We start from the raw sequence: 23,312 nt of genomic DNA on the forward strand, positions 1-23,312 counted from the left end.
TGATTGCTCTTCTAGATGACCCGGGTTCAATTCCCAGCAACCACATGGCAGCTTACTGTAACTCCAAGATCCAGGACCCTCACACAGATATACATATAGGCTAAAACACCAATAAAATAGATAATTAAAAAAAAAAAGATTAAGTGTCTCTCAGCTGAACGTTAGAGACCTATAATCCCAGCACTCAGAAGGCCAAGCAAGGAAGGCTGAGAGTTTAAGACCTGAATGGGCTTAAGCAACTTAGTGAGATTCTGCCTCAAAAAAACAAAATAAAGTAAAAATTAAGTGCCTTGTTTTATGGTTCCAAGTTTCTGTGTCTCAAGCTTATTTTAAAGTGAAAAGAACCCAGGCGGTAGTGACACAGGCCTTTAATCTCAGCACTCGGGAGGCAGAGGCAGAGGCAGAGGCAGAGGCAGAGGCAGGTGGATCTCTGTGAGTTTGCAGCCAGCCTGGTCTACACAGAGTGAATTCCAGGACAGCCAGGGCTACACAGAAAAACCCTGTCTTGAAAACCAAAAAATTAAAAAATAAAAAAAAGAGTCCAGCCTGCGATGAGGAGGGTCGCTAAAGGACACAGAAGAATGACTACGGTGGCTGCTGGGCATGAGCTCTGGACTGTCCACACACTTCTCTCAATAGTCAGACAGCAGGTCAGAGCTCAGACATAGGGAGAGTCGCTGTGGCTTCTGAAGGCCTAGGAAAAACCAACACAGGACAGCTGTCTGTGTGAGCATCTTTATCGATCAGAGAGGACTCAGGGCTACAGTGAGTAGGTAGTTCATTGGCCCACAGTGTGAACATGGCAGAAGAGCTTGCTCAGTTCTTACCATTGTGGGGGACAATTACTGCCCCTGGGTAGGCTTGGTGATGTGGTGGAAGATGCCAGGACTTGAGAAATGGAATTCTATAACCTGCCCAGTCTACGGAGACATATGATTCCAGAAATGGTTTACCAAGGGTCAGTACTTCAAGCGTCTTTCCACACCCACCAGGTGAACAATGGTAACAACTAGAATTACGGCTAGGTGCCACAAAGTCAGCTTGGGAAAAAATTCTGGTTTATCCAAATAAAATACGATACTCCCCAACCTTCTTAGTAGTCACAGTGATGGGGTGAGGAGCCTCTTATATCACATGACTAAAAATCCAGTGGCCACACAGCCAGAGATCTGGCCACAGTGAGATACTTGGGGCAGGAGTAGACAAGGGGGTTCTGCCACGCAGGAGGAACGAGCATGATTAATCTGCTGGCAAATGAGTCTCCACTACACAGAATCACTCTTTCGTCTAAACATGTGTCTTCTCAGTCCTGGACATCAAAGTAGTCGATCACTGGCTCCTTAGCTATCTTCTGTAAACTACTGCTCCCAGGATTCCTGCAAAGTAAGCGAAGAGCAGTCAGTCTCTTCCTAAGTCTTCAGAAAGCCCCGGATCAGCTGGGAAGACAGCAGGAACCCACGTAGCAGTGTGTGCTGAAGTCGGCCAATAGCCTAGTGGTGTCCATTACATTATTTCTTTCTGCTCTAAAAAACTTCCATAATAAAGTTTTATATAGAGAACAATCAGGCAAAACAAACAAACAAAAAATCCTGCAAGGGGGTAAAGATTCTATAATCTTTACAGTACCCCAGCAGGCTAATGGCTCCCTATGGCTGTGTCTGAGTGGAAATGAATACAATTGTGGCTCCACGTTTTCCAAACAACTACCTACCTGTGACCCCAGCACCTGGGAGGTGGAGGCCGGAGGATCAGGAACTCAAAGTTATCCTTGGCTATAGTGGGTTTGAGACCAATCAGGGCTATACAGGACCCTGTCTCAAAAAACCAAACCTAGCCGGGCGGTGGTGGCGCACGCCTTTAATCCCAGGCAGAGGCAGGCGGATCTCTGTGAGTTCAAGGCCAGCCTGGTCTACAAAAGCTAGTTCCAGGACAGGCTCCAAAACCACAGAGAAACCCTGTCTCGAAAAACCAAAAAAAAAAAAAACCTAATCCAAACATCAAAGGACCATTGTCTATCCAGTAGCACAGACCCTGCTGACTCAAATCTAGGCTGCCTGGGGCTGAGGCTGTGCCTGTCCAGCCCACAGGAGCACCAAGGGTTGCTCCGGACGATGACCTTGTAAACTGCCCTGGTCGCCTGTGTGAGCCTCTGTGCAGGAACCACAGCGGAGGCTCCCGCTTCCAGGGCACTGTGTGGAAGGCCGCAGTGGAAGAGGGACCTGTGAGCTCCAGAGTAACTTTCAGTCATCTCCCTCGGCTCCAGGGGTGAGGCTGGGCACCTCTGGAGATAGGGAGAGGAAGAGGAGAAGATGGTTCTCCTCTGCTCAGCTGACAAAAATGCTGGGCAGATTCCTGCCGTTTTCTTTACATCAAAATAGCATTTTTATCATAAAGATCATTCAAACCCTAGAGATGTAGGTAGAGCGAAATGTGAAAGCCACGGCTGGAGGATGGCTCAGGGTTAGGAGCACTACTGGCTGGTCTTGCAAAGAACTCAGGTTCAACTCCCAGTACCCACAAGGCAGCTCACAGCCATCTGTAACTCCAGTTGCAGAAGATCCAACATGCTCTTCAGAACTCTGTGGGCACCAGACATGTATGTGGTGCACACATATATATGCAGGCAAACACACAGATTAAATAGAAATAAGTATTTTTCAGTATATATATATATATTTTTTTTGAGACAGGGTTTCTCTGTGTAGACTGGCTGTCCTGGAACTCACTCTGTAGACCAGCCAGGCTGGTTTTGAACTCAGAGATCTGCCTGCCTCTGCCTCCTGAGTGCTGGGATTAAAGGCGTGTGCCACCATTGCCCAGCCTTTCAAATGATTTTATTTTCTCCCTTCAACAATAGAAAGTGACACTTATAGTAAATATATTATAGTAAAATGATAGTGTCTTAACAGGTGGGGCTGTAAACACAGGCTTACCCACCACCCTTACAGGCAAGGCTAATGCTGTGTCCTGGATTGGTCCCACCACGGACCATCTGGTGATCCATCCACCCCTGGCCTGGCTCTGTCTTTACTAGGTTGTGTGGTCGCTTTACCCAACCCCATCCCACTTTAACTTTCCACAGCACTCATGTTTGTCACACAGGACGCATGTGACCTTTGCTGCGCTGTGGCTGCCTTTGGAGCCCCGAGCCTTCTTGTCTGTACCCCTTCCCCAGATTCACCTTCTCCTTGGGCACTGCTGCTTACCCCTCCAAAACTAAATAAATCTCAAAGTGAACGTCTCTACTCGCCTCCGTCACTGCCAACTGATACCCCCACACCACTTCATCTGCAGTCACTGCATCCAGTTCTAAACTACCTGGAGAGGCAGAGAAACCCTCTTCCATGCCAACACACACTGCAGAAACTATTCAACGACTAGTCTATTTATTTCCTGTTATTAGTCTGTGAGTGTGTGTGGAGGTCAGAGGACATCTCGGGAGCTCACTGTCCCTCCCACCTTTATGTGGGTCCCAGGATCCCAGTCAGGTTGTCAGACTTCTCTTAAGGCTTTGCTGGCTTGAACAAATGTGTTTGAGGCGCCAGTCAAAACCTTTGTGGACATTCACACTCTAAACACAAGCCCAAGGAGGCCAGTGACGGCAGACGGAGCCCCAACAGGTACCCGTCCTAGCTCCTCTGCCCACACCAGTTCTGCTGGGAAGCAGCTGAAGAATCTTACTTGTCTGCCTGGTGTCGGTGATGAGCAATTGGCGGTGGAGGCCGTGTCTGAGTTTCCTTCTCAAGCACACTGGTCAGCGTGGTGGGAGGACAAATGGACTTCCCTCTGAGAGGAGTAAAGGAGAGAGCTGGAGAGCGGGGCTCACGAGCAGAAACGGCCTTGACCGGGCGGCACTGCTGCTGGCAAGTACACCCAGACACCACCTGTCTCAGGGGTGGTCAACCTGCATTCAGTCTGTCCCTCCACCCACCCAGCAGGTCCCTGCCAGACCTGCTGCCCACCCCCTCCCATGCCACATCCACTTTCTATCACTGTGACGTTCTCTCAATAGCTCTAGGTTCAGATGGTGAGTCTAGGTCCGTCCTGTCTCACACTGCCACCTCCGTTTCCTCCGACGACAACACTGAGTCAGAGCCTAGCATTCTTTCTGTCTCTATCAAGCCAAGGTTAGAGCTGGGAGGTCAGAGGGAGGAACAGCAGACAGAGCGGTGAAGAAGGGAGGAGCAGGCCTCCTGATCACATCCCCTCCACCTGCAGAAACGTCTCCTCTAGCGTCTGCAATGGATCAGGGCAGCCCTGTGGAGTGAGGTGTGGGCTTTGCTCTCGGGCTTGGATCTTCAGGCAATGGTGAAAGACTGTTGTGGAGAAAAGTACTTCCCTTCCACCCCTCCAGGAGGAGGAGGAAGTAACAAAGACTGCAGGAGGTCAACCCACCTGACTGCAGTGACCACGACATTGCGCTTTGGTTCACTGTCGTAGCTCACGCTCTCCAGGCCATAGACTTGGGCCAGGTCGTGGATGATGCGGCGGTGGTCTCTGTTCATGGGGGGGAAGCAGTGGCTTTTCTTATTGCTCTTTCCCTGATTGGGAGAAGGAAACACTGATTAGTGCCGTCCCCTGGAAACGGAAAATGCTCATAGGCAATCAAGGTCACGGAATTTTACTTTAGTTTTTCCAGTTTGAATCTTTACTATTGCTAATTTTTGTGGAGGTCAGATGGTGACTTTAGGAGCTGGTTCTGTCCTTTTATTGTGGGTGCTGGGGATCAAAATTAGGTTGTCAGGTGTGTACATGTGTCAAGTGCTTTTACCATGAAGTCACCTTGTCAGCCCGCGACTAAAGTGGTTCAGATTGCCTACTACTGTGTGTGTGAGCATGGTGGATGCCGCACTCCTACAACGGGAAGGCAGATGAGCAGGGCCAAGCAGAGACAAGCGGCACGGAGGCCGTGCTTCTCCCTGAGCGGCCCATAACCCAGGGGCGGCATTCCCGAGAAACGCAGAGACACACTGAGGACTTAAACAAGAAACCCAAACTCCCCACACAGTTTGTTTCCTCAAGCTGTGAAGTATGCAGATACAGGTGCACAAACACAGAAATACAAATTAAGTTTCCTCTTCAGGCTAGTATCCTGCTGGAAGGGGAACAGAGAGGAAGGAAGTGGGAGCCTGGTGACAGCAGAGGGGAACAGAGAGGAAGGAAGTGGGAGCCTGGTGACAGCAGAGGGAACCGGAGCAGGACTGGCTGCTTCTTGACACATTTGCTTTTTTTTCCTTTTAGAGACAGGATCTTACTGTGTAGCCCTGGCTATCCTGCTACCTGCTATGTAGATCGGGCTGACCCCGAACACAGAGATCCACCTGTCTGTTTCCTAAGTGGTGGGATAAACGATGCTATCACCACACAGTTCACTAAATTACTTTTCCATGCAGAGTACCACTTTGACATCCCTGGCGGATCAGGGCCCACTCTCCTAAGTCCGCCCCCTCCCATCTTCATCTTTAGCCTCCCCACAAGGGTTTCCGGTCCATCTTTGAGAAAACAGAATGTGCTCTCCTATCATAGGCAACCTTTCAGTCACCTGAGGGGCCCTGCATACCTTCTAACCCAAGTATTACTGTTGAGCCTTCTTTTTTGTTTTTTTTGAGACAGGGTTCCCCTGTATAGCCCTGGTTCTCCTGGAATTCACTTGGTAGACCAGGCTGGCCTCAAGCTCACAGAGATCCACTTGCCTCTGCTTCCAGAGTGTTGGTATTAAAGGCGTGTGCTACCATATTTGGCCAAGGGTTATTTTTAATGTACACTTAACTAAAGCTCTCTTTCCTATAATGGTGAAAGTAACCCAGGCCTCCATGAATGTTAGAATGGTTGGACATTAGGGATCCACAGCCTTTTCCTACAACCCCCTAGGCTGACCATGCTTCTGGAACTTATTTATTAACATCTTTTTGAACTCAAGCAGGCCTCAGAGAAATGCCCAGCTGGACGAGTCTACTCACCTTATCCACAGCTTCCACAAGCGCTTCCATTTCCTTCTCAACGTCACTGACAAACTTTAAGTCTTTCCTGAAACGAGAAAGCAGCGGTTAGTTCCAGCTGTTCTTGCTGTTCTGGGAGCATCTCCACTCACCTTCTCCTCCAGGGAGAGCGAGGACAAGGCTGGCAGAAAGTGCAGAGGTGAGGACCCGCCAGGTAACAGAGAGTATGGCACACAGCAAAGAAAGAAGCAGGCAGAAAGGAGGAGAAACAGCCACCAGATAGCCAGAAATGGAACCGCTACTGTCCCAGAAAAGGACCTTGTGACTGTGAGAGAGGGCTGAGAGGTGGCTCAGACACCTGTCTTGGAACCTATGTGGCCCTTGGAAGGCCGAGACTCCTGCTATGGGGACCACCCCTCAAGCACAAGTTCAGTTCTTCAAGGAGCCAGCTAAACATGTAATTTCTTGCAATACATGTTAACGCTATCTGGTGTAATAATGGAAGAAGCGCATACTAATTACAGTCTTTAATCCTAATCAGAACGCTCATAAGCCACAGCTAGGAAAGTGGATAACCAGTTACATACCTGGCGTCATCTTTCAAACTGTCACTGAACTTGGATGCTGAAGAACGAACATTGAAAGGATCAGAATCGTCACTGATGTCAAAAGCCTCTGCCAACCTCCTGAAAACGACCGAGAAAGAAGCCAATGTAAAGGAAAGAGGAGAGGGAAAATATACAGTATTTCTCCCTTTTTTTTATTTACAGGTGATTTGTTTCAAGACTCCCTAGGGACGTTTGAATCCAAAACATTCTGGTTTGGGGGGAAAGGGGACTGCCTGTGCACATGTGTGTATGTGGAGGGCAGAGGTCAACCTTGGGCATGGCCCTCAGATGCTGTCCACTTTGGTTTTGAGACCTGGGTCACATGTTTGGACGGACGGCACTTTCTGACTGAGCTGTCTTCCAAATGTCCCACTTTTCGTTTTGTTTTATTAATTTATTTATTTTTGAAGCATGGTCTCAGGTAGGCCATGCTGGCCTCAAAATACCTACGTAACCAAGGGTGACGGTGAGCCTGCCTACCGGAGACCACCACACAGGCTCGTGGGGTGAGGGATCAAACCAGGGCCGCTTGCATGCTAGGCAAGCGTTCTACCAGCTAAGCTTCACCCCTGGGCTCACACCCCTTTGCTTGTTGTTTTCTATACATACAAACCTATAATAAAGTTTAATCCACAAGTTTGGTGAAGTAAGAGATGGACATCAGCTTACCATAGACCATAGTAAACTCAGTATATGTTCTTATGTAAGTCAAGAACTTTCACCTCTTTCTACTATAGAAATCTTCCCTGATACACGCTGTTTTTTGAGACAGGGTCTCATGTATTCCAGGCTGGCTTCAAACTCATTATGAGCCAAGAATGTAGAATATGAGTTGTATGAGTGTTCTGCCTGCATGTTTGCCTACGTGACAGAAGAGGGCACCACATCTCTCTTCTATCCTTCCGTCTCCGTCGCCTCCCATGCTAGAGTTCCAGGTGTGTGTCATCATGCCAGCTCTTACTTGGGTGTTAGGGCTCTGAACCCACAGCTTTGTGCTCATGTGGCAAATATTTTATAGACTGAGCTATCTTCCCAGCTACATGTTTTAGAGCCTCTTATCTCTGCTGGGATCAAGAAGCTAGCCAGTCACAAAATAACCACACAGCTTGTGGGGTTTTTTTTTGGTTTTTTTTTGCCTTTTGCTTTTTCGAGACAGGGTTTCTCTGTGGCTTTGGTGCCTGTCCTGGAACTAGCTCTGTAGACCAGGCTGGTCTCGAACTCACAGAGATCCACCTGCCTCTGCCTCCCGAGTGCTGGGATTAAAGGCGTGCGCCACCATCGCCCGGCACAGCTTGTATTTCTGAACACATTGAAATTGCCTGAGTGGTTTAGTGTCTTAGACAATTCAACTGTGATGAGCACACTCCTCTGCTGACAGCGTGAAGACTTGGCAAAGGTGCCAGGTGATGAAGGGCTGTCTCCCCCGTTAGCAGCACAGGGCTCAAGAAGCAACAAGCTTTGAAACCACTTACTTTCTCCTTTCCAGAGCAGAGCACTCCTCGTCACACTGCAACCTTGATAAACAAATGGGACAGACAGTCAGGGCCCAGGTCCACAGCTCCCAGCCAGGAAGAGCCCAGGTAGACCATGTGAGAACACGGTAGCCCTCGCTTACGGCCTGCAGCAGTTAGGAGGCTAATTTTCAGGCTTCACTAGCACCCCGAGATGGCTAAAGGGGAGATGAGCAGGCCTCACAGTAGAGTCAAGCAGCCCTTCGTGGGCTTCCGACTGGTCCCCACTTCCCTTTCTAGATATGGTCCCCACTTTGAATCTTGGTTCTGTGGGCTGAACTAGGTAAATTTAGGTCTCCCCTGCTTTCTCTGTCAGCTAACTGAAGTGAGGCCTGGAAAACCTAGTTTGGTCTTTGCTGGTCCCAACACCCCAGTCTGTGGACTACCAACTGTGTGTGAGACGCTGCTGTGGAGGAACGAGACAGGTGAATTCCTGTAGAAACTGAGGAACTGGAGGAAGAAGGCAACACTTCCAGAGTTACCTGGCTTGCTGGACTTCCTTCTTGGTAATGAACTTGCTGATCTCCACTGAATCTCCCAGCTGCATGTCCATTATTTTAGAGGCCATAGAAATAGCAGCTATTCTGAAATATAGGGAGAAAAAAGAGGCATTGCAGGGTCATAAGAGCCTCCCATGCTAGGAACACAGAGCTTCCTCCAAAGGTCATCAACCACAAGGTAGTCCGTGTGACCCCGGGAGCTCATCTGTTATTACATGTTTACCGTAGCACTACATGTAAACGACTGACATGTTTACAGTACATGTCCTCAGTTCACGGGAAGGGAAGCGCTAACAAAGCTTTCTATCTCCAGAACTTCCAGGCCAATACCCAATACTCTCTTCAAACAGTCAATCAGGCCAGACGTGGTGGCGACGCCTTTAATCCCGACCCTTGGGAGGCAGAGGCTGGTAGAGCCCTGCAAGTTTGAGGTCAGCCTGATCTACACAGTGAGTTCAGGCCAGCCAGGGCTACAAAGTAAAATCTAGTCTCAAAAAAGAAAAACCATCAAACAAAACCAACAAATAGCCAACTAGATATCTATGCAAGTCTGTAGTCAGATAGCACAGCATGTCTTCACATCTTGTTAGGAGATATACACAGCCAACCATTCCTTGACACTCCACCGCTATACACAGATCTCTGTAGCACCACAGAGGCCATAGGATATCTACCACAACAATCTGAAACCCTAAGCTTGTAATGAGAGACAGACTACCTTAGCTGCGGCACCAACACAAAAAAGGTACAACAGTAAAGCACCTTACTAACTTCCAGACATCTTCCTTTCTATCTCACGGTATAATTAGATGAAAGAGAGGAAAGAGTGGGAAAGGAGGACGTAAAGTATTGCTTTCACAAACTAAAGGCAAGAAAAGGCACTCAAATTTTTATTTTTATTTTAATTTTTTTTTGAGACAGGGTTTCTTTCTGTAGTTCTGGCTATCTTAGAACTAGCTCTGTAGACCAGGCTGGCTTCGAACTCACAAAGATCTACCTGCCTCTGCTGGGATTAAAGGCTTGAGTCACTACTGCCTGGCAGCACTTAAATATTTTTAAAACTTTTTTATCATTGTATATATATGATATGTGTGTGTGTGTGTGTGTGTATGTGTGTGTACAGGTGCGCATGTGTGACATGTGTTTGTGTGGGTGTCTGAAGAGCCCAGAGACAGCATTGGATTTCCTGAAGCTGGAGTCATAGGCAGTTTATGAGCTGCCTGATCAGAAGGCTGGGATCCAGACTTAGGTTCTCTGGAAGTTAACTGCTGTGCCACCTCTCCAGCCCTAGATGTAAAAGTCTACTTTAAAAGCTTTCTAAGGCACTGGCAAGATGGTTCAACAGGTAAACAGTGCTTGCAGCCACGACTGACAATCTCATTTTGATCCTTGGAACCCACACAGCAGAGGGAGAGAACCAACTCCCCTAAGACGTCCTTTTATTTCCACGTATGCACTGTGCCGTGTGTGTACACACATGTACATACACACAGATAATAAATGCAAAATCTTACAGAGAACAAGAACAGCTCACAAACAACGGCAAACACCACAAAGTGCCTACAGCTGGAGCTATAGCTCAGTGGCAGAGCATTATCTTAGGATGTGCAGGACCTAGGGTTCGGTCTCCAGCACTGGAGAAGAAATGACTCCCCTTCAACCGGACCCAGCAACTTCGAGGACAGCTGCAGCACTCACCTGTGATAGGTGCCGGACGCTTCCGAGCAGATCACTATTTCTCTTCTTCTCCCACATTCACACTGTAACTCTACCTGAAATATCAGTGAGTGTGGCATGACTCTTCCCACAAGAGAATGGTGGGGGACTCGGGCAGGCTTCATTGCTAAAGCCCTTCCCTAATGACGCCAGACGGCGACCAGCTGGGCCGGCTTCTCTAACTACCACACATGCGGACTGGCGGCATAGCAATGGACGTGCTAGGAGGCACATGTGTCCTGTCATAGCGCCCGTCTGCAAAGTACTTCTCTTATTCCCAGCTGAAAGGGCAAACCTAGAACAAAGCTTGTAACACTGAATCCGGGGTACCCACTTGACAAAGGTCCAACCAAGGTCCAGACGACCCCTGCTTTCATCGGGGTGGCCCTTCCTGACCCCTCAACCAAACCAAATCTCTCACTTACCTTCCATGCAGGTATAATTACTCCTTTATGACACCAGAGTCCTAATCACCCGAGACATCACTTAGCTATTATCTGTCTGTCCTATCTTACTGTAAGGGATCACCTATCTCTCGTTTGCTGGGTATAGCGCCAGCACTTCAGTGTCACGCAGACTGTATGATTTCTCTGGGTGCACAGACAGGGGCCATTGCAGGTCAGGTCTGTCCTCACTAGCAGCTGAGTCAACACTTACCTTGGCTTTACAAGCTGTCACAGGGCAGGGTGAACTGGGGTGGCAGGGTGCCATACATGGGTGGCCACAGTTAGCTCTGGGGGTGGTACAGGGCTGCTTGCAGGCCTCGTCCACAAGACATTCTCCTCTGTGACAGAGTCTTTGACATTTGTGCATCCCGCAGGGTAGCATGGCACTGCAGGGTAATCCGCAAGAGATATCAACCAGGTGACAGGGGATGTTGCTTCGTAACTAGGAGAGAGAGAAGCAGCCAGGTTCTCATCTTTGTGTGCGTTCATGGTGAAGCTTTACTCCTAGAATACTTGCTTTTGCTTTTTCTTTGGGGCAGCACTGAGGCTGAATTGGGAGCCTCATGCACGCTCGGCAAACACTGACGCATGAGCTATATTTACTCTTTAGAAAATGAGCCGTGGGTTTGTTTTGACATGTTAACTCAGTGTGTGTGCCACAGTATCCATGCAGAGGTCAAGGAACGTCTGTAGGAGCTGGTTCTCCAGCTCCCAGCATGTGGGTCCCAGGGACTAAACTCAGGTCATCAGACTTGGTTTCAGGTGCCTTTACCTGCTGAACCATGTGGCTGGCCCTGTTTAGGAATTTTTGAGACAGGATCTCCAATAGCCCAGGCTGGCCTCAAATTATACAGTCACAGGTGACCTTGGATTCCTGATTATAGGATTCTATGTATGTGCCATAGTGCCTGGCTCAAATAAGTCTTTTTTTTTTTTTTTTGAGGCAGGGTCTTACTATGTAGATGAAGTTGGAGTCAAAGCACAGAGATCCACCTGCCTCTTCTAAATACTCAATTCAAGTTGGGTACCACCACACACAGTCATAAATATTAAAAACAAAAACCTAAAAAAAATCTCCTTGAACTGAAAACAGATTTTTGTTTGTTTTCGAGACAGAGTTTTTTCTGTATTACAACTCTGGCTGTCCTGGAACTTGCTCTGTAGACCAGGCTGGCCTCAAACTCAGGGATCTACTTGCCTCTGCCTCCAGTGTTGGGATTAAAGGTGTGCACCTTCACTGCCTGGCAACAGTTAAAAATTTTCTAAGCCCAAGTGTTCAAGTACGTAGGAAAGAGAAACAAAAGGGAACTTTAAGGATAAGGTCGTGGCATTAGCCACCTGTGACCCAACAAACTTCTTAATAAATGGGTAATAAACAGAAAAGACCAGGTAACTAGGGAATCCTTTTGAAATGCTGTAACCATGATGGTGGTGCATGTGTACAGTCCTAGCACTCAAGAGGCTGAGGGAGGATGATTGAGGCTCAAGTCAGCCTGGGAGCAAGACCCTGTCTTAACATCCCACCTTTCCCTCCCTCCCCCAGAGTCCCTATGGCAGATGAGGATGAGATGGTACTGTCACCCAGTCTCGTAAGTCTGAGTGTCAGGACAGAGATCGCCTTGGCACGCTGCAGAGGGATACACTGTGGTTAAACAGCCAACTATTCCATCATATCTGCCAGCTGATGTCTCAGAACCAGGTAACCTTGTCATAAAGAATGACAAGCAAGGACTGGTCAGTTGGCTCAGTGGGTAAAAGCACATGCTGCCAAGATCAATGAACTGAATTCAATTCCCAGGACCCATACAGGAGCAAAGAACCAACTCCTGCGGCTGTAACCTGACCTCCATGCAAAACCGCGGCACACAGCTTTCTCCTCATCACCCTCCCTCCCTTTCTCTCCCTCTCCCTCACACACACACACACACACACACACGATTTTCTAAAAAAGGAAGAGGCAACAGGAACTCTCAACTCATTTTATTTCTTGAGAACCTGCCTGCTTCTAGGCCTCCCATTGCTGGACAGACAGGCTACAAACTTACTGCCATGAGATCAAAGATTTTGTTTTTTTTTTAAGACAAGGTCTCTCTGTGTAGCCCTGACTGTCCTAGAACTCCCTCTGGAGACCAGGTTGACCTCAAACTCAGAGATCTGCCTGCCTCTAATGCCTGAGTGCCATCACTGCCTGGTTGAAACAGGGTCTATGTAGTACAAGCTAGCTTTGAACTCTTGATTTTCTTGTTCCACTTCCCCAAGTGCTGGGACTATAGGTATGTGCTGCTATGCTTAGCTTCAAGGTTACTTTTATGTATTCACTCAAATTCCTTCAAGAGCTGTTGAAATTTGGAAACAATTTTCATTCCAGTAACACACGACTTTTTATTTTGACATGGAGTCTTGCTGTGCAACCCAGGCTAGCCTCGAAGTCTGTCTTCCTTCCTTTCATTCAACCTTTCTAATGGTGAGACCACAAGCGTTTGCTACAACATCTAGCTCCAATAACACCATTTGAAAAGGCCTCCAGATCTAGAACACACATGCTCCCAATTGCTTTGGAATTAGGGCTACATCCTGCGTATGTTCTGTGTTCTTGTCACCCACTCCTCACTTGACTTGCTTGCATCTTACTGTCCTTTCTAGTGTTATTTCATCTTGAATGACTGTCAGATCTAAGCCCCAAGGACTCTGCATTCTTCACATTATGGAACTTAACAACTGCCTGCGGACTCACCCCTGAATAGTGGGACCCACAAGGGCAGGAGTGTGTCAGTCAATCACCCCATACCTAGTCTAGTACCCGGCACAGAGTAGGTGTTCAGCTATTATTTACTGAATAAAGATAACACACGAGCATTTTATAGCAGAGAAGCTGACAGAGGAAGTAAGATCCAGACTGAATGCATGCCTGTAGGAGATAGAGTCAGGAGGATCAGGAGTCCAAGAGATTTGGCGAGGTGGCAAATTCGACGACAATTTGAGCTATACAAAATCCTGCCTCAAAGCAACCACAAAAATGATATAAAGAGAAGGAACATGAAGGGCTATGACTTGAACCACCACAGGAAATAAGTACAGAAAAAATATGTCCTTTAAAGATGAAAAAATATTGAAAACATGTTACAGATATCAAGAGTTATGTTATGAAGTAACAGAGCAGGCCACAAAATGTATCATCTTGGGAGTAGAAGCATGAATCACATATCCTTGGCTATACAACAAAGTGTTAAAGAACAGTTCTTTCACTGGCTAGGGCTACAGCTCAGTCACAGGACTCTTGTCATTTCTGTTGCTGAGATAAAATAGCCTGACAAAAAGAAACATAGAGGAAAGGGTTTATTTGTCTTACAATTCCAGGTTACAGTCATTATTGCATTTAGTCAAGGCAGGAACTCAAGCAGCTAGTCATGTCCACACAGGGAGGAGGAAATGAATACATGCACACTGCTTGCTTGCTGCTCAGCTTCATCTCTCCATTCACATAGTTTAGGATTTTCTGCCTCTCACAGTGGGCTGTGTCTTCCCACATTAATTAACTAACAATCAAGGTAATCCCCACAGACACACCCACAGGCCGAATCTGATCTAAGTAACTTCTCATTAAGACCCTCTTCCTGGGTGATTCTAGGTTGGGTCAAATTAACAGTTAAACCAGCACAATCCACCCCTTGTCAAGTTAGCACACAAACATATCACTATGAACAATAATTTTACATTTCTTGCCCCCAAATCTCATGGCAATATCTTAATATAAAATATAGTACAACTCAAAAAAGCCCCCCAAAGTCTTCAAATATTCCAACACTTCAAAAGTCCAAAGTCTCTTTAAAAGTCCAAAGTTTCTTAAATGTGAGCTCCTGAAAGATAAAAAACAAGTTACACACTTAAACATTCTTATTCCAATAGGGAAGAACTAGGGTATAAAAACAGCTACACCAAAGCAAAACCCAAATCCTGTAGCTCAAGTCCAACACGGAGGACTCAATCATAATGTAATTTTCCAGACTCCAGGGGGCTCTGGCAGCCTTACTGCTTCAATTCTGACATCCACAGGGCACACAGCTTCTCTCGTAGCCTGGATCCATCCACATCAGCAGCGATCCTCGAGGGACATTCTGAAGTCCTGGCATCTGCAATACTGTGGGGTCTCCATTGCAGCTGAGGCTTCACCTTCACCAACTGCCTTTCAGGGACTCTTTGTAGGGACTTGGACCCCGACACATGGTGTCTGGCTTCAGCTGCTCTCCACAACCCCTTTGTGCCTTCAAAACCAGTACCATGTGGTAACTCCTACAATGTCAAGTTCTGCAGGCTTGAGATGTAGCCTAGCTGACAACAGCTGGGTCAGCTTCTTTGTGCTGACCCCAAGGGAACGCTTGTCTCTAGGACGCACAGAAAGTTCTGCCCCACTGCTGCTGATCTCTTATCAATCAAGGCTTTTCTTCAGCCCCAGCCTGATCACCACACACAAATTATTAGCCAACAGTTCCTGAAAAGCCCAATTCCTGATAATGTCCTCGCTCCCCCTGAAACCCTAAGGATCAGCTCTCGAAGGGCACACATGCCTTCTAGGATGACCTATTTAGCTCTGTCAACAGGATTCAATGGCTTATGCAGCCCACTTCTAGAATCTTCTATATTCTTCCCCCAAAAGCAACATGGCCAGGTTTACCAGAGCAACAACCTCATCACCAATTCTGGATCTAGTTTCATTTTATGTTGCTGTGACAGAACAGCCTAAAAAAGCCCTGGTAGGAAATGGTTTGTTTGGCTTACAATTTCAGGCTACAGTCACTACTGAAGGGAATTTAATGCAGGAACTCAGCAGATGGTTACAGCACATCCACCATCACAGAAGAGGGGGTGCGGCTTGTTTGCTGCCCAGCGTGATCTCTCCACTATTTCATGGTTCAGGTCCCCGTGACTAGGGAACTGTGATTTCCACTGTGGACTGGGTTCATATCAATTATCAACTGATAATCCTCCAAAGACACACCCACAGGCTAACCTGATCTAAATTCTCATTAACTCTCTCCTCTGGTCCATCTAGGTTGTATTAAGTTGTGTTATTTAAAACTAACTAATATACCCAACCAGTGCAAAACCCTTGGTTTAACCTGCAGCACAACAAAAAAGTGTTTTTGTGCCAGAACAGTATTTTCTCAGCTATCTGTAATGAATGCGCATTAAAAAGTTCTAACTTGAAGCTGGAGAGATGGCTCAGAGCTTAGGAACACTGGCTGATCTTTCAGAGGTCCCAGAAACCACATGGTGGCTCACAACCATCTATAATGGCGGAACATTGTACATAATAGATAAAATATTTTTTAAAAACACTGTAATGTTTGTGTGTGTGTCAATGTGTGTGATCACATATGTGCCAGCTATTATGTGGAGGTCAGAGGACAATTTGAGAAAGCTGGGTCTCTTCTACCATGTGACCCAGGATTAAACTCAGGTTGCCAGGCTTGACAAGCATCTTTATCCATTAAACCATCATGTTGGCTCCTAAATATACACTGATATTTAAAATTTTATTTATTTGTGTAAGTGTTTTGCCTGCATGTATGTACGCATGCCTTATTCCCTCAGGTCAGAAGAGGACACAGGAGTCCTTAGGACTGGAGTGTCAGATGGTTGTGAGTTGTCATGTGGGTGCTGGGAACTAAACCCAAGTCCTCTGGAGATCAGCAAATGTTCCTAACAGCTGAATCATCTCTCTAGCCTCATTTATTTATATATTTAAAATACACTGTTTAAGAATTTCACACAACCCAGTGGTAGTATTGCATACTTTTAGTGCCTGCACTTGGGAGGCAGAGGCAGATGAATCTCTGAGTTTAAGGCCAGCCTGGTCTACAGGGCAAGTTCGGGGCAGCCAGGGCAACACACAGCATGTGCTCTCACGGTCAACTCTGCTACATTTCAAGGTTATAATCAGATTTTAAAATGATAGATCCAAGTTAGAGAGATGGCTCAGCAGTTAAGAGCACCCAGGTTTGAGTCCCAGCAACTACATGGCAGTTTACAACCCCATCTGTGACTGTAGTTCCAGAGGGTCTTCTGGCCTCCACGGACACCAGGCACACACACAGTACACAGACATACATGCAGGCAAAACACTCATACACATGAAATAAAATCAACTTCAAAAAAACTTATTTTACTGCATTATTACTGTGTGTGTACATACAAGTATGCTCTGGCATCCATGTGAAGGTCAGAGGTCAGCTTTATGCAGTCAGTTTTCTCCTTCCACCTTTTATGTAAGGTTAAAGGAACTAAACTCAGACTGTCAGCTGTGTTACGGTGTCTTTAAGATGAGCTATGTTGCCAACCCCTGATACATTTTACTGTATGGAATTTTTGACACAAAAGTGAGAAAGGTGATAACAGAAAGCTTCTGCTTCTTAGACTATGTTTATTTTGAGAAATGAGACTTGAGAAACATTTTGAGAAACGTTTAAGCAACTAAGCATACATTTCTGACTGGAACTACGGACACCTAGGAGAGAGCAAACTTACCTCATGCTTGCCCATGCACCACTTCTGAGTTAAGAAGGTACAGGGGGGACACTTCTCCTCACTATGACAAGAATGATACACTGCAGAAACAGAAACAGAACTTTAGAAATAATGTCTAAATAAGGTCACAAATACTATAAACATGCTATAAATGTTAGGAATTATTCTAAATGATCATGAGGAAGTAGAAACATAACTGGCTTTATATCTGAGTACTGGAAAATGAGCATCTGGGGCTAGGAAGACGGCTTAGCAGTTAAAGTTGGTTACTCTTCCAGAAGACTCAAATTTGGGCCCCAGTACCCAAGCCAATGGGTCACAACTGGCTGTAACTAGCTCTACGGGACTGAATGTCCTCTTCTTGCCTATGCTGGCACCCATACATGCAGCAATTACTTACACACACACACACACACACACACAAAAAAAAAAAAAAAAAAAAAAAAAGCTAAGGGAGAGAGATAGCCACTTGGTCTGCCCGTGCTTCTGTGTGAACCGGTAACTAACGTCCAGACAGCTGTCATTTATTCTGTGTAAGATGATCTGCTGTGGGCGGCACAGACGGCACAACTCCTGGCACCCACATGGTGGCTCACAACCATTGTAAGATCAGTTCCAGGGAATCGGATGCCTTCTTCTGGCCTCCAGTCACCAGACATGCGGGTAGGCAAAATACCCATACATACAATATAATTTTTTAATGATTTAAATGCTTCTATTGATTACTTTCAGTGCCACAGATTAAGTGAGTACCCTATCTAAGCTTCCTATACTCCCTCATGTGTTTTAGGTCTCCAACACAAGGCTGCGAGCTGGCCCAAATGCATGTATAGGCATTTGACCACTATTCTCTAACTCTCAGGAACATAAGACTCTAGTGATGGGAGATTTTTTTTTCATTCTCTGAAGTTCCCTCTGACCGACACCATGCTGGATATTCAAAAGACACTCAAGAAAATGAAAATGAATGCTAAACAAAAGCAGGTACACCACAATGTATAAGTTTTAAAGGTCTTACTAAGGATACCACCCAGCAGGATTTGGACATCATCTGTAATTCCTGGAAGCTAGTAGAAAAGAGGGGCTGGGCAGGAACTGGCCTGGACACTTCATGCTGGTATGATGACCAAGAAAGGAATTTACAAACCATGCTGGGAAGATCACTCTAAGTTTCCCAAAAAAAGGTTTTCTACTTCATGATAAATTTGTTTAGTTCTGTTTTACTATATTAAATTAAAAAACTGAGAGTCAGCCATCTAATTTTAACTCAAATCACATGGCTAGACTTCATGTAGGATCCAGGGCCCTGAGTTATTTTGTGGGGTTAGTAAGTAAAACAACGAACTGCTGCTTATCAGTTCCTCTGAGATCGGAACCATCCACCATCCCAGAAGCTCCTGAAGCCAGAGGCAAACTAACTGAGAATAGTTTCAGGAAGTTCCTGAAACTGACCAGATTCACTAGGTTCCTTGGTCCTTCACTCCTTATTGGAGTCAAAAAAAGCCAAGTTGCAAAGACCCTGAGACCTGACCAGCTGCCTAGAGGAATCTTAGAGCAGCTGAGGTACCTGGAAAGGACACTCTCCAGTGTTGAGCCTCCCACAGGTTATGTGGAGTGCTCTAGGTTCCCAGCTTTTGTGAGCTGTCACCTGTGCTGGGGTACACTATGCTGATTCAGCTGTCACTGAGTCATTTCTGCTCCTGCAAGTAACCAACACCAATAAAACTCACGGGCTCACCAAGATGGTCTTTGGTATGTTGTGGGCTCCCTATCTGGAGGAATGGACTTATGTTTTGTGCATCTATGTACATACTCATAGACATACTCATAATTAAAAATAAATCTTTTAAAAAAGTGCTATAGTAGGTGACTTAGTATCAATCTTTTGACTTAAAGTTTTAAACTAATTTATTTTTATGTGGTGCTTTGCCTGCATGTACACCTGTACATGAGGGCGCCAGACTCCCTGAAATTGGAGTTTTAGACAGTTATGAGCTGCCATATGGTTACTAGGCATTGAATCAGGTCCTCTGGAAGAACAGCCAGTACTCTTAACTGGTGAGACAACTCTCAAGCCCAAATTTTTTATAATTTAATTTTACTTAAGAAACATATTGCTTCTCTAACAAAAACCAAATTCAAGATTGTTTTTAAAAATCATATTTACTGGGGGCTGGAAAGATGGCTCAGAGGTTAAGAGCACTGGCTGCTCTTCCAGAGGTCCTGAGTTCAATTCCCAGCAACCACATGGTGGCTCACAGCCATTTGTACTGAGATCTGGCGCCCTTCTCTGGTGTGCGGGCATACATCGAGGCAGAATGTTGTAAACATAATAAATAAATCTTTAAAAAAAAAAAACATATTTACTTATTTTTTTTGCTGTGTGTGAATGTGTGTGCGTGTGTGTGCGTCATGGCACGTGCGTGGAGATCAGAGAACAAGTTTCAGAAGTTAGCTCTCACCACAGGGACCAAGGAATCAAACTCAGGTCACCAGGCTTGGAAGTAAGCACTTTACCTGCTGAGCTTTAACTAAATTATTTTTAATTCTGTAAAAAAAAAAAAAGTCCAATTTTGAAATATGTACAAAAAGTTGAGGCAACAAAGGGAGAGGAGTCTGAGAAACAAACGAGGTTCTTCCACACTCCGGGATGCGTCTGACAGTTGGAGGACTGTGAGCGTGTTGTCAAGTACTGGCGGTGGCTTAGATGACAGATACAAGATACACCTTCACAGAAGCAGGGGAGCAACGGCAGCTAACCCAGATGGTCTGAGTCCTCTACACAGCCACACGCTAACCCACAGGCTGTGAGTAGGCCGTGAGGGATGGCAACACGGTGGGACTCACCTGGATGGTCACATTCGTGGACTCTGGCACAGGTCTGAGTACACTCGGGAGGCCTAGTTCCACAGGGGACTGGTGGGTAGATCACAGAGGCGCCACAGTGGCAGGTTAATTCATCAAAACCTAAGGGCATAGACGAAAGAAAACAAGCCTTCCTGAGTTTGGGATATAATAATATACAGAGATAGGTATATTTAATTTTGTCATTTATTTAGTCCCCTGCCTAGTTCTGGGGGTTGAACTTGGGGTTTTGTACTTACACACCTGCTATCTTCTCGCCACTGCCCTGCTGTCTCCCGTACTGTCATTATATGAATGTCTGGCTAAGAATAACTACAAAGTCTCAACATGTTTGAAATAGTAAGGCTTACTTCAATACCTCTTACCAATCTAAGCAAACCACCTGCTCAAAATATGCCAGGAAACTTTTGTTTTGTTTTTGAGACAGGGTTTCACTATGTAGTTCTAGCTACATGCAGTCCCACAACTCACTATGTGGACCAGGCTAGCCTCAAACTGACAGAGATGGGCTCGCCTCTGCCTCTAAGTGCTGAATAAAGACATACGGCACTACGACCGGCTCCAGAAACTCTTGACGAATACGGTGAAGGTACTCACTGGTTTGCCAGCAGGTCTGACAGTTCCCTCGATGACAAGGTTCTTCACACCGATGAAGGCCACAACGGAGCTTCCTCCCACAAATCAAAGGACACTTGTGCTCCTTGTCCTAAGAGGAGAGATTTCTATTTGTTCATGATTCTTCTCCATTTTATAAACAAAATAACCAGGCTGCACACATTATGAACAGAAGAAGGGGAAGACAGGACTGACATGAGATTAGTCATGAGCAGACACCTATTGCAGCTGGATGCTGTGTGGATGGGCTCTGCTGTGCTACCTCGCTGCTTCGCTTTGAACTTTCTGATAGAGCAGTCTTTAGATTTCCAAACACTGACTCATCCACCTTGGTACAGAACACAACAGCATCACTCTTTTCTTTGTCAAGACGAGGATTTTTACATGTGTGTTAGGTACACGTGTGTGGGAATGAGAGGCGGCCAGAGGCCAGCCTCAGATCCCACTCTCAGAACACTCTCATCTCCTTTGAGATAAGGTCTCTCATGAACTTGGAGTTCGTCAAGGGGCTAGAGTAGCTTGCCAGCAAGCTCCAGGGATTCTCCTGCCTATGTCTTCCCAGCACTGGGAATCAAGCATTTTCTTTTTTACAGTGTTAAATAAGCACACCCACTTCTCTTCAATAGATGTTAAATTAATTAAAAAAATAAAAAAAAATAGCAAAGACAGTGAAAAATGTTGGGTAGTACAGTCAGCCCTGTGGTTTTCTCCAGTAAGGGCTGTTCTTCCCACCCCTTTGTCTAGGAGGAGTGTATCAGCAAAGTCTTACTTCATCAGACTCAGCCTTCTTGGTCCTCCAGTATGCCCAGCATTTTTAAAGAGTGCTGGGATTCAAACGAAAGTCCTCATCCTTGTAAGGTAATCACTTTACTAACTTAACTATCTCCATAGCTGCAAAATATAAATTTTTAAAGATTGTGTCAGGTGTTGTGGTGCATGCCTTGAATAGCAACACTTGGGAAGCAGAAGCAGAGGTAGGCAGATCTCTGTGAGTTAAAGGCCAGCCTTCGCCTACATAGTAAGTTCCAGGCCTGCTAAGCTACATAGTGAGACCGTCTCCAGGAAAAAAAAAGGAACAAGCATATACACATGAATAACATATACACATATATAGTTACACTACCTTGTTATTGTTATTATTCTCCCTTGTTTGTATGTATATATATGTTGCTGTACTTATATGTATCATACAGCATCTCATTACATATATATGTATACACATATATAGTTATACTACCTTGTTATTTTTCTTAAAAGATTATTTATTATGTATACAACATTCATTCCATGTACACCTGCACACCAGAAGAGGGCACCAGATCTCATTACAGATGGTTGTGAGCCACCATGTGGTTGCTGGGAATTGAACTCAGAACCTCTGGAAGAGCAGCCAGTGCTCTTAATTGCTGAGCCATCTCTCCAGCCCTACTAACTTGTTATTATTCTCCCTTGTTTGTATGTATATATATACGTGGCTTTACTTATACGCATCAGTATCTCATTACATATATATGTATACACATATAGATTAACAGAATACCAATGTCAGGTAGAGGACCTACAATTAATTCTACAGAAACAATTATTTTAAATAAATGAAACTTGTGCCTTTAAAAAATCCTACGTTCAAGGCCAACCTAGTCTATAAGGCAATGTCTAGGCCAGTTAGGGCAATATATGGAGAACCTGTATTTAAAAAGAAACAAAACCCAGGATACTTATTTTGGCCTCTGATATGGCCCACTATGCTGGGACAACACAGTCCCAAAGGACCATTCTAAAGTTGTCTTGGGAGCTGGAGAGATGGCTCAATAGGTAAGAGCATTTACTGCTTTTGCAGAGGACCCATGCCAGGTGGCTCCCAACTGCCTGTAATTTCAGTTCCAGAGGGGGCCTGATATTGACTTTTAGCTTCTGTAGGCATTTGCACTCACGTATACAAACCCCATACTGACCAAAACAAACACCCCACCCCACCCCCCGCGCATCAAAACTTTAAAAAAAAAAAATCAAAATAAATAAATAAAAGGAAATCTCAAAAAGCAAAAACTAAAGCTTTTTAGGATTGGGGTCGGAGGAGGCCTTCCACACATCCTTTTCTTCCCCTGTGCAGCGGACGACACTAAAAGCCTAAAAAGGTTGTCTGCTGAGTGCACGTGGGGAGTGGGAGAAACTCTACCGTTTAGGTCGACTTCCAAATCTGGGTCACATTCTGAGGGTTGAGGCTTCCAGATGAATGGAATCCGACTACACCAACCAATGCTAAGTCCACTTACCACACAGCATATCTCGTTACACTTATGCCGGCCACACAATCGTTTCTTGTTACACCGCTTGTCACACATAAATGTAGCATCTGTTATAGCCAATTAAAGAAATAAAACATACAAAAGATGTGAACATTCATACCTATGAGTGACTATAGGCTGAAGAAATACATAAATAATAAAGTAAATAAATTACTGATGAAATGCTTTTCAAATTTTATTCCCACCTGTCAAAACCAAACAAACCAAAGCTGATTAATACATGGTATGGGTAAGGATGGAAAGAAAAGGTACACTCATTCTTCATAGATGGAGTACAT

General features: G+C 45.6%; 1 protein-coding gene and 1 non-coding gene across 3 annotated transcripts in view; both read right to left on the minus strand.

The window, feature by feature from the left end:
* Positions 1 to 484: 484 nt before the first annotated feature.
* The window catches only part of Nfx1 (nuclear transcription factor, X-box binding 1), a 61,347-nt gene continuing 38,519 nt past the window's right edge, over positions 485 to 23,312 (minus strand). The window contains exons 12-24 of one of the 2 annotated variants that reach the window (XM_041667524.1): positions 23,002 to 23,081; positions 20,708 to 20,816; positions 20,093 to 20,212; positions 17,246 to 17,325; positions 10,932 to 11,162; positions 10,257 to 10,330; positions 8,541 to 8,642; positions 8,020 to 8,061; positions 6,527 to 6,625; positions 5,961 to 6,027; positions 4,396 to 4,541; positions 3,682 to 3,786; positions 485 to 1,376 (exon numbers count right to left, since the gene is read on the minus strand). In XM_041667524.1, coding sequence (XP_041523458.1) covers positions 1,304 to 1,376; positions 3,682 to 3,786; positions 4,396 to 4,541; positions 5,961 to 6,027; positions 6,527 to 6,625; positions 8,020 to 8,061; positions 8,541 to 8,642; positions 10,257 to 10,330; positions 10,932 to 11,162; positions 17,246 to 17,325; positions 20,093 to 20,212; positions 20,708 to 20,816; positions 23,002 to 23,081 — 1,328 coding nt within the window. In that variant the 3' untranslated portion in view covers positions 485 to 1,303. Of the gene's footprint in view, positions 1,377 to 3,681; positions 3,787 to 4,395; positions 4,542 to 5,960; positions 6,028 to 6,526; positions 6,626 to 8,019; positions 8,062 to 8,540; positions 8,643 to 10,256; positions 10,331 to 10,931; positions 11,163 to 14,041; positions 14,578 to 17,245; positions 17,326 to 20,092; positions 20,213 to 20,707; positions 20,817 to 23,001; positions 23,082 to 23,312 lie in introns of those variants that run through there. The other variant, XM_041667525.1, reaches the window with a different exon arrangement.
* LOC121458585 lies at positions 21,399 to 21,526 on the minus strand. The gene has a single exon (XR_005975863.1).

This window comes from Microtus oregoni, unplaced genomic scaffold, assembly GCF_018167655.1.
Source record: "Microtus oregoni isolate MIOR12 unplaced genomic scaffold, Mior012 000017F_ref0000208, whole genome shotgun sequence".
NCBI classification, from domain to species: domain Eukaryota; kingdom Metazoa; phylum Chordata; class Mammalia; order Rodentia; family Cricetidae; genus Microtus; species Microtus oregoni.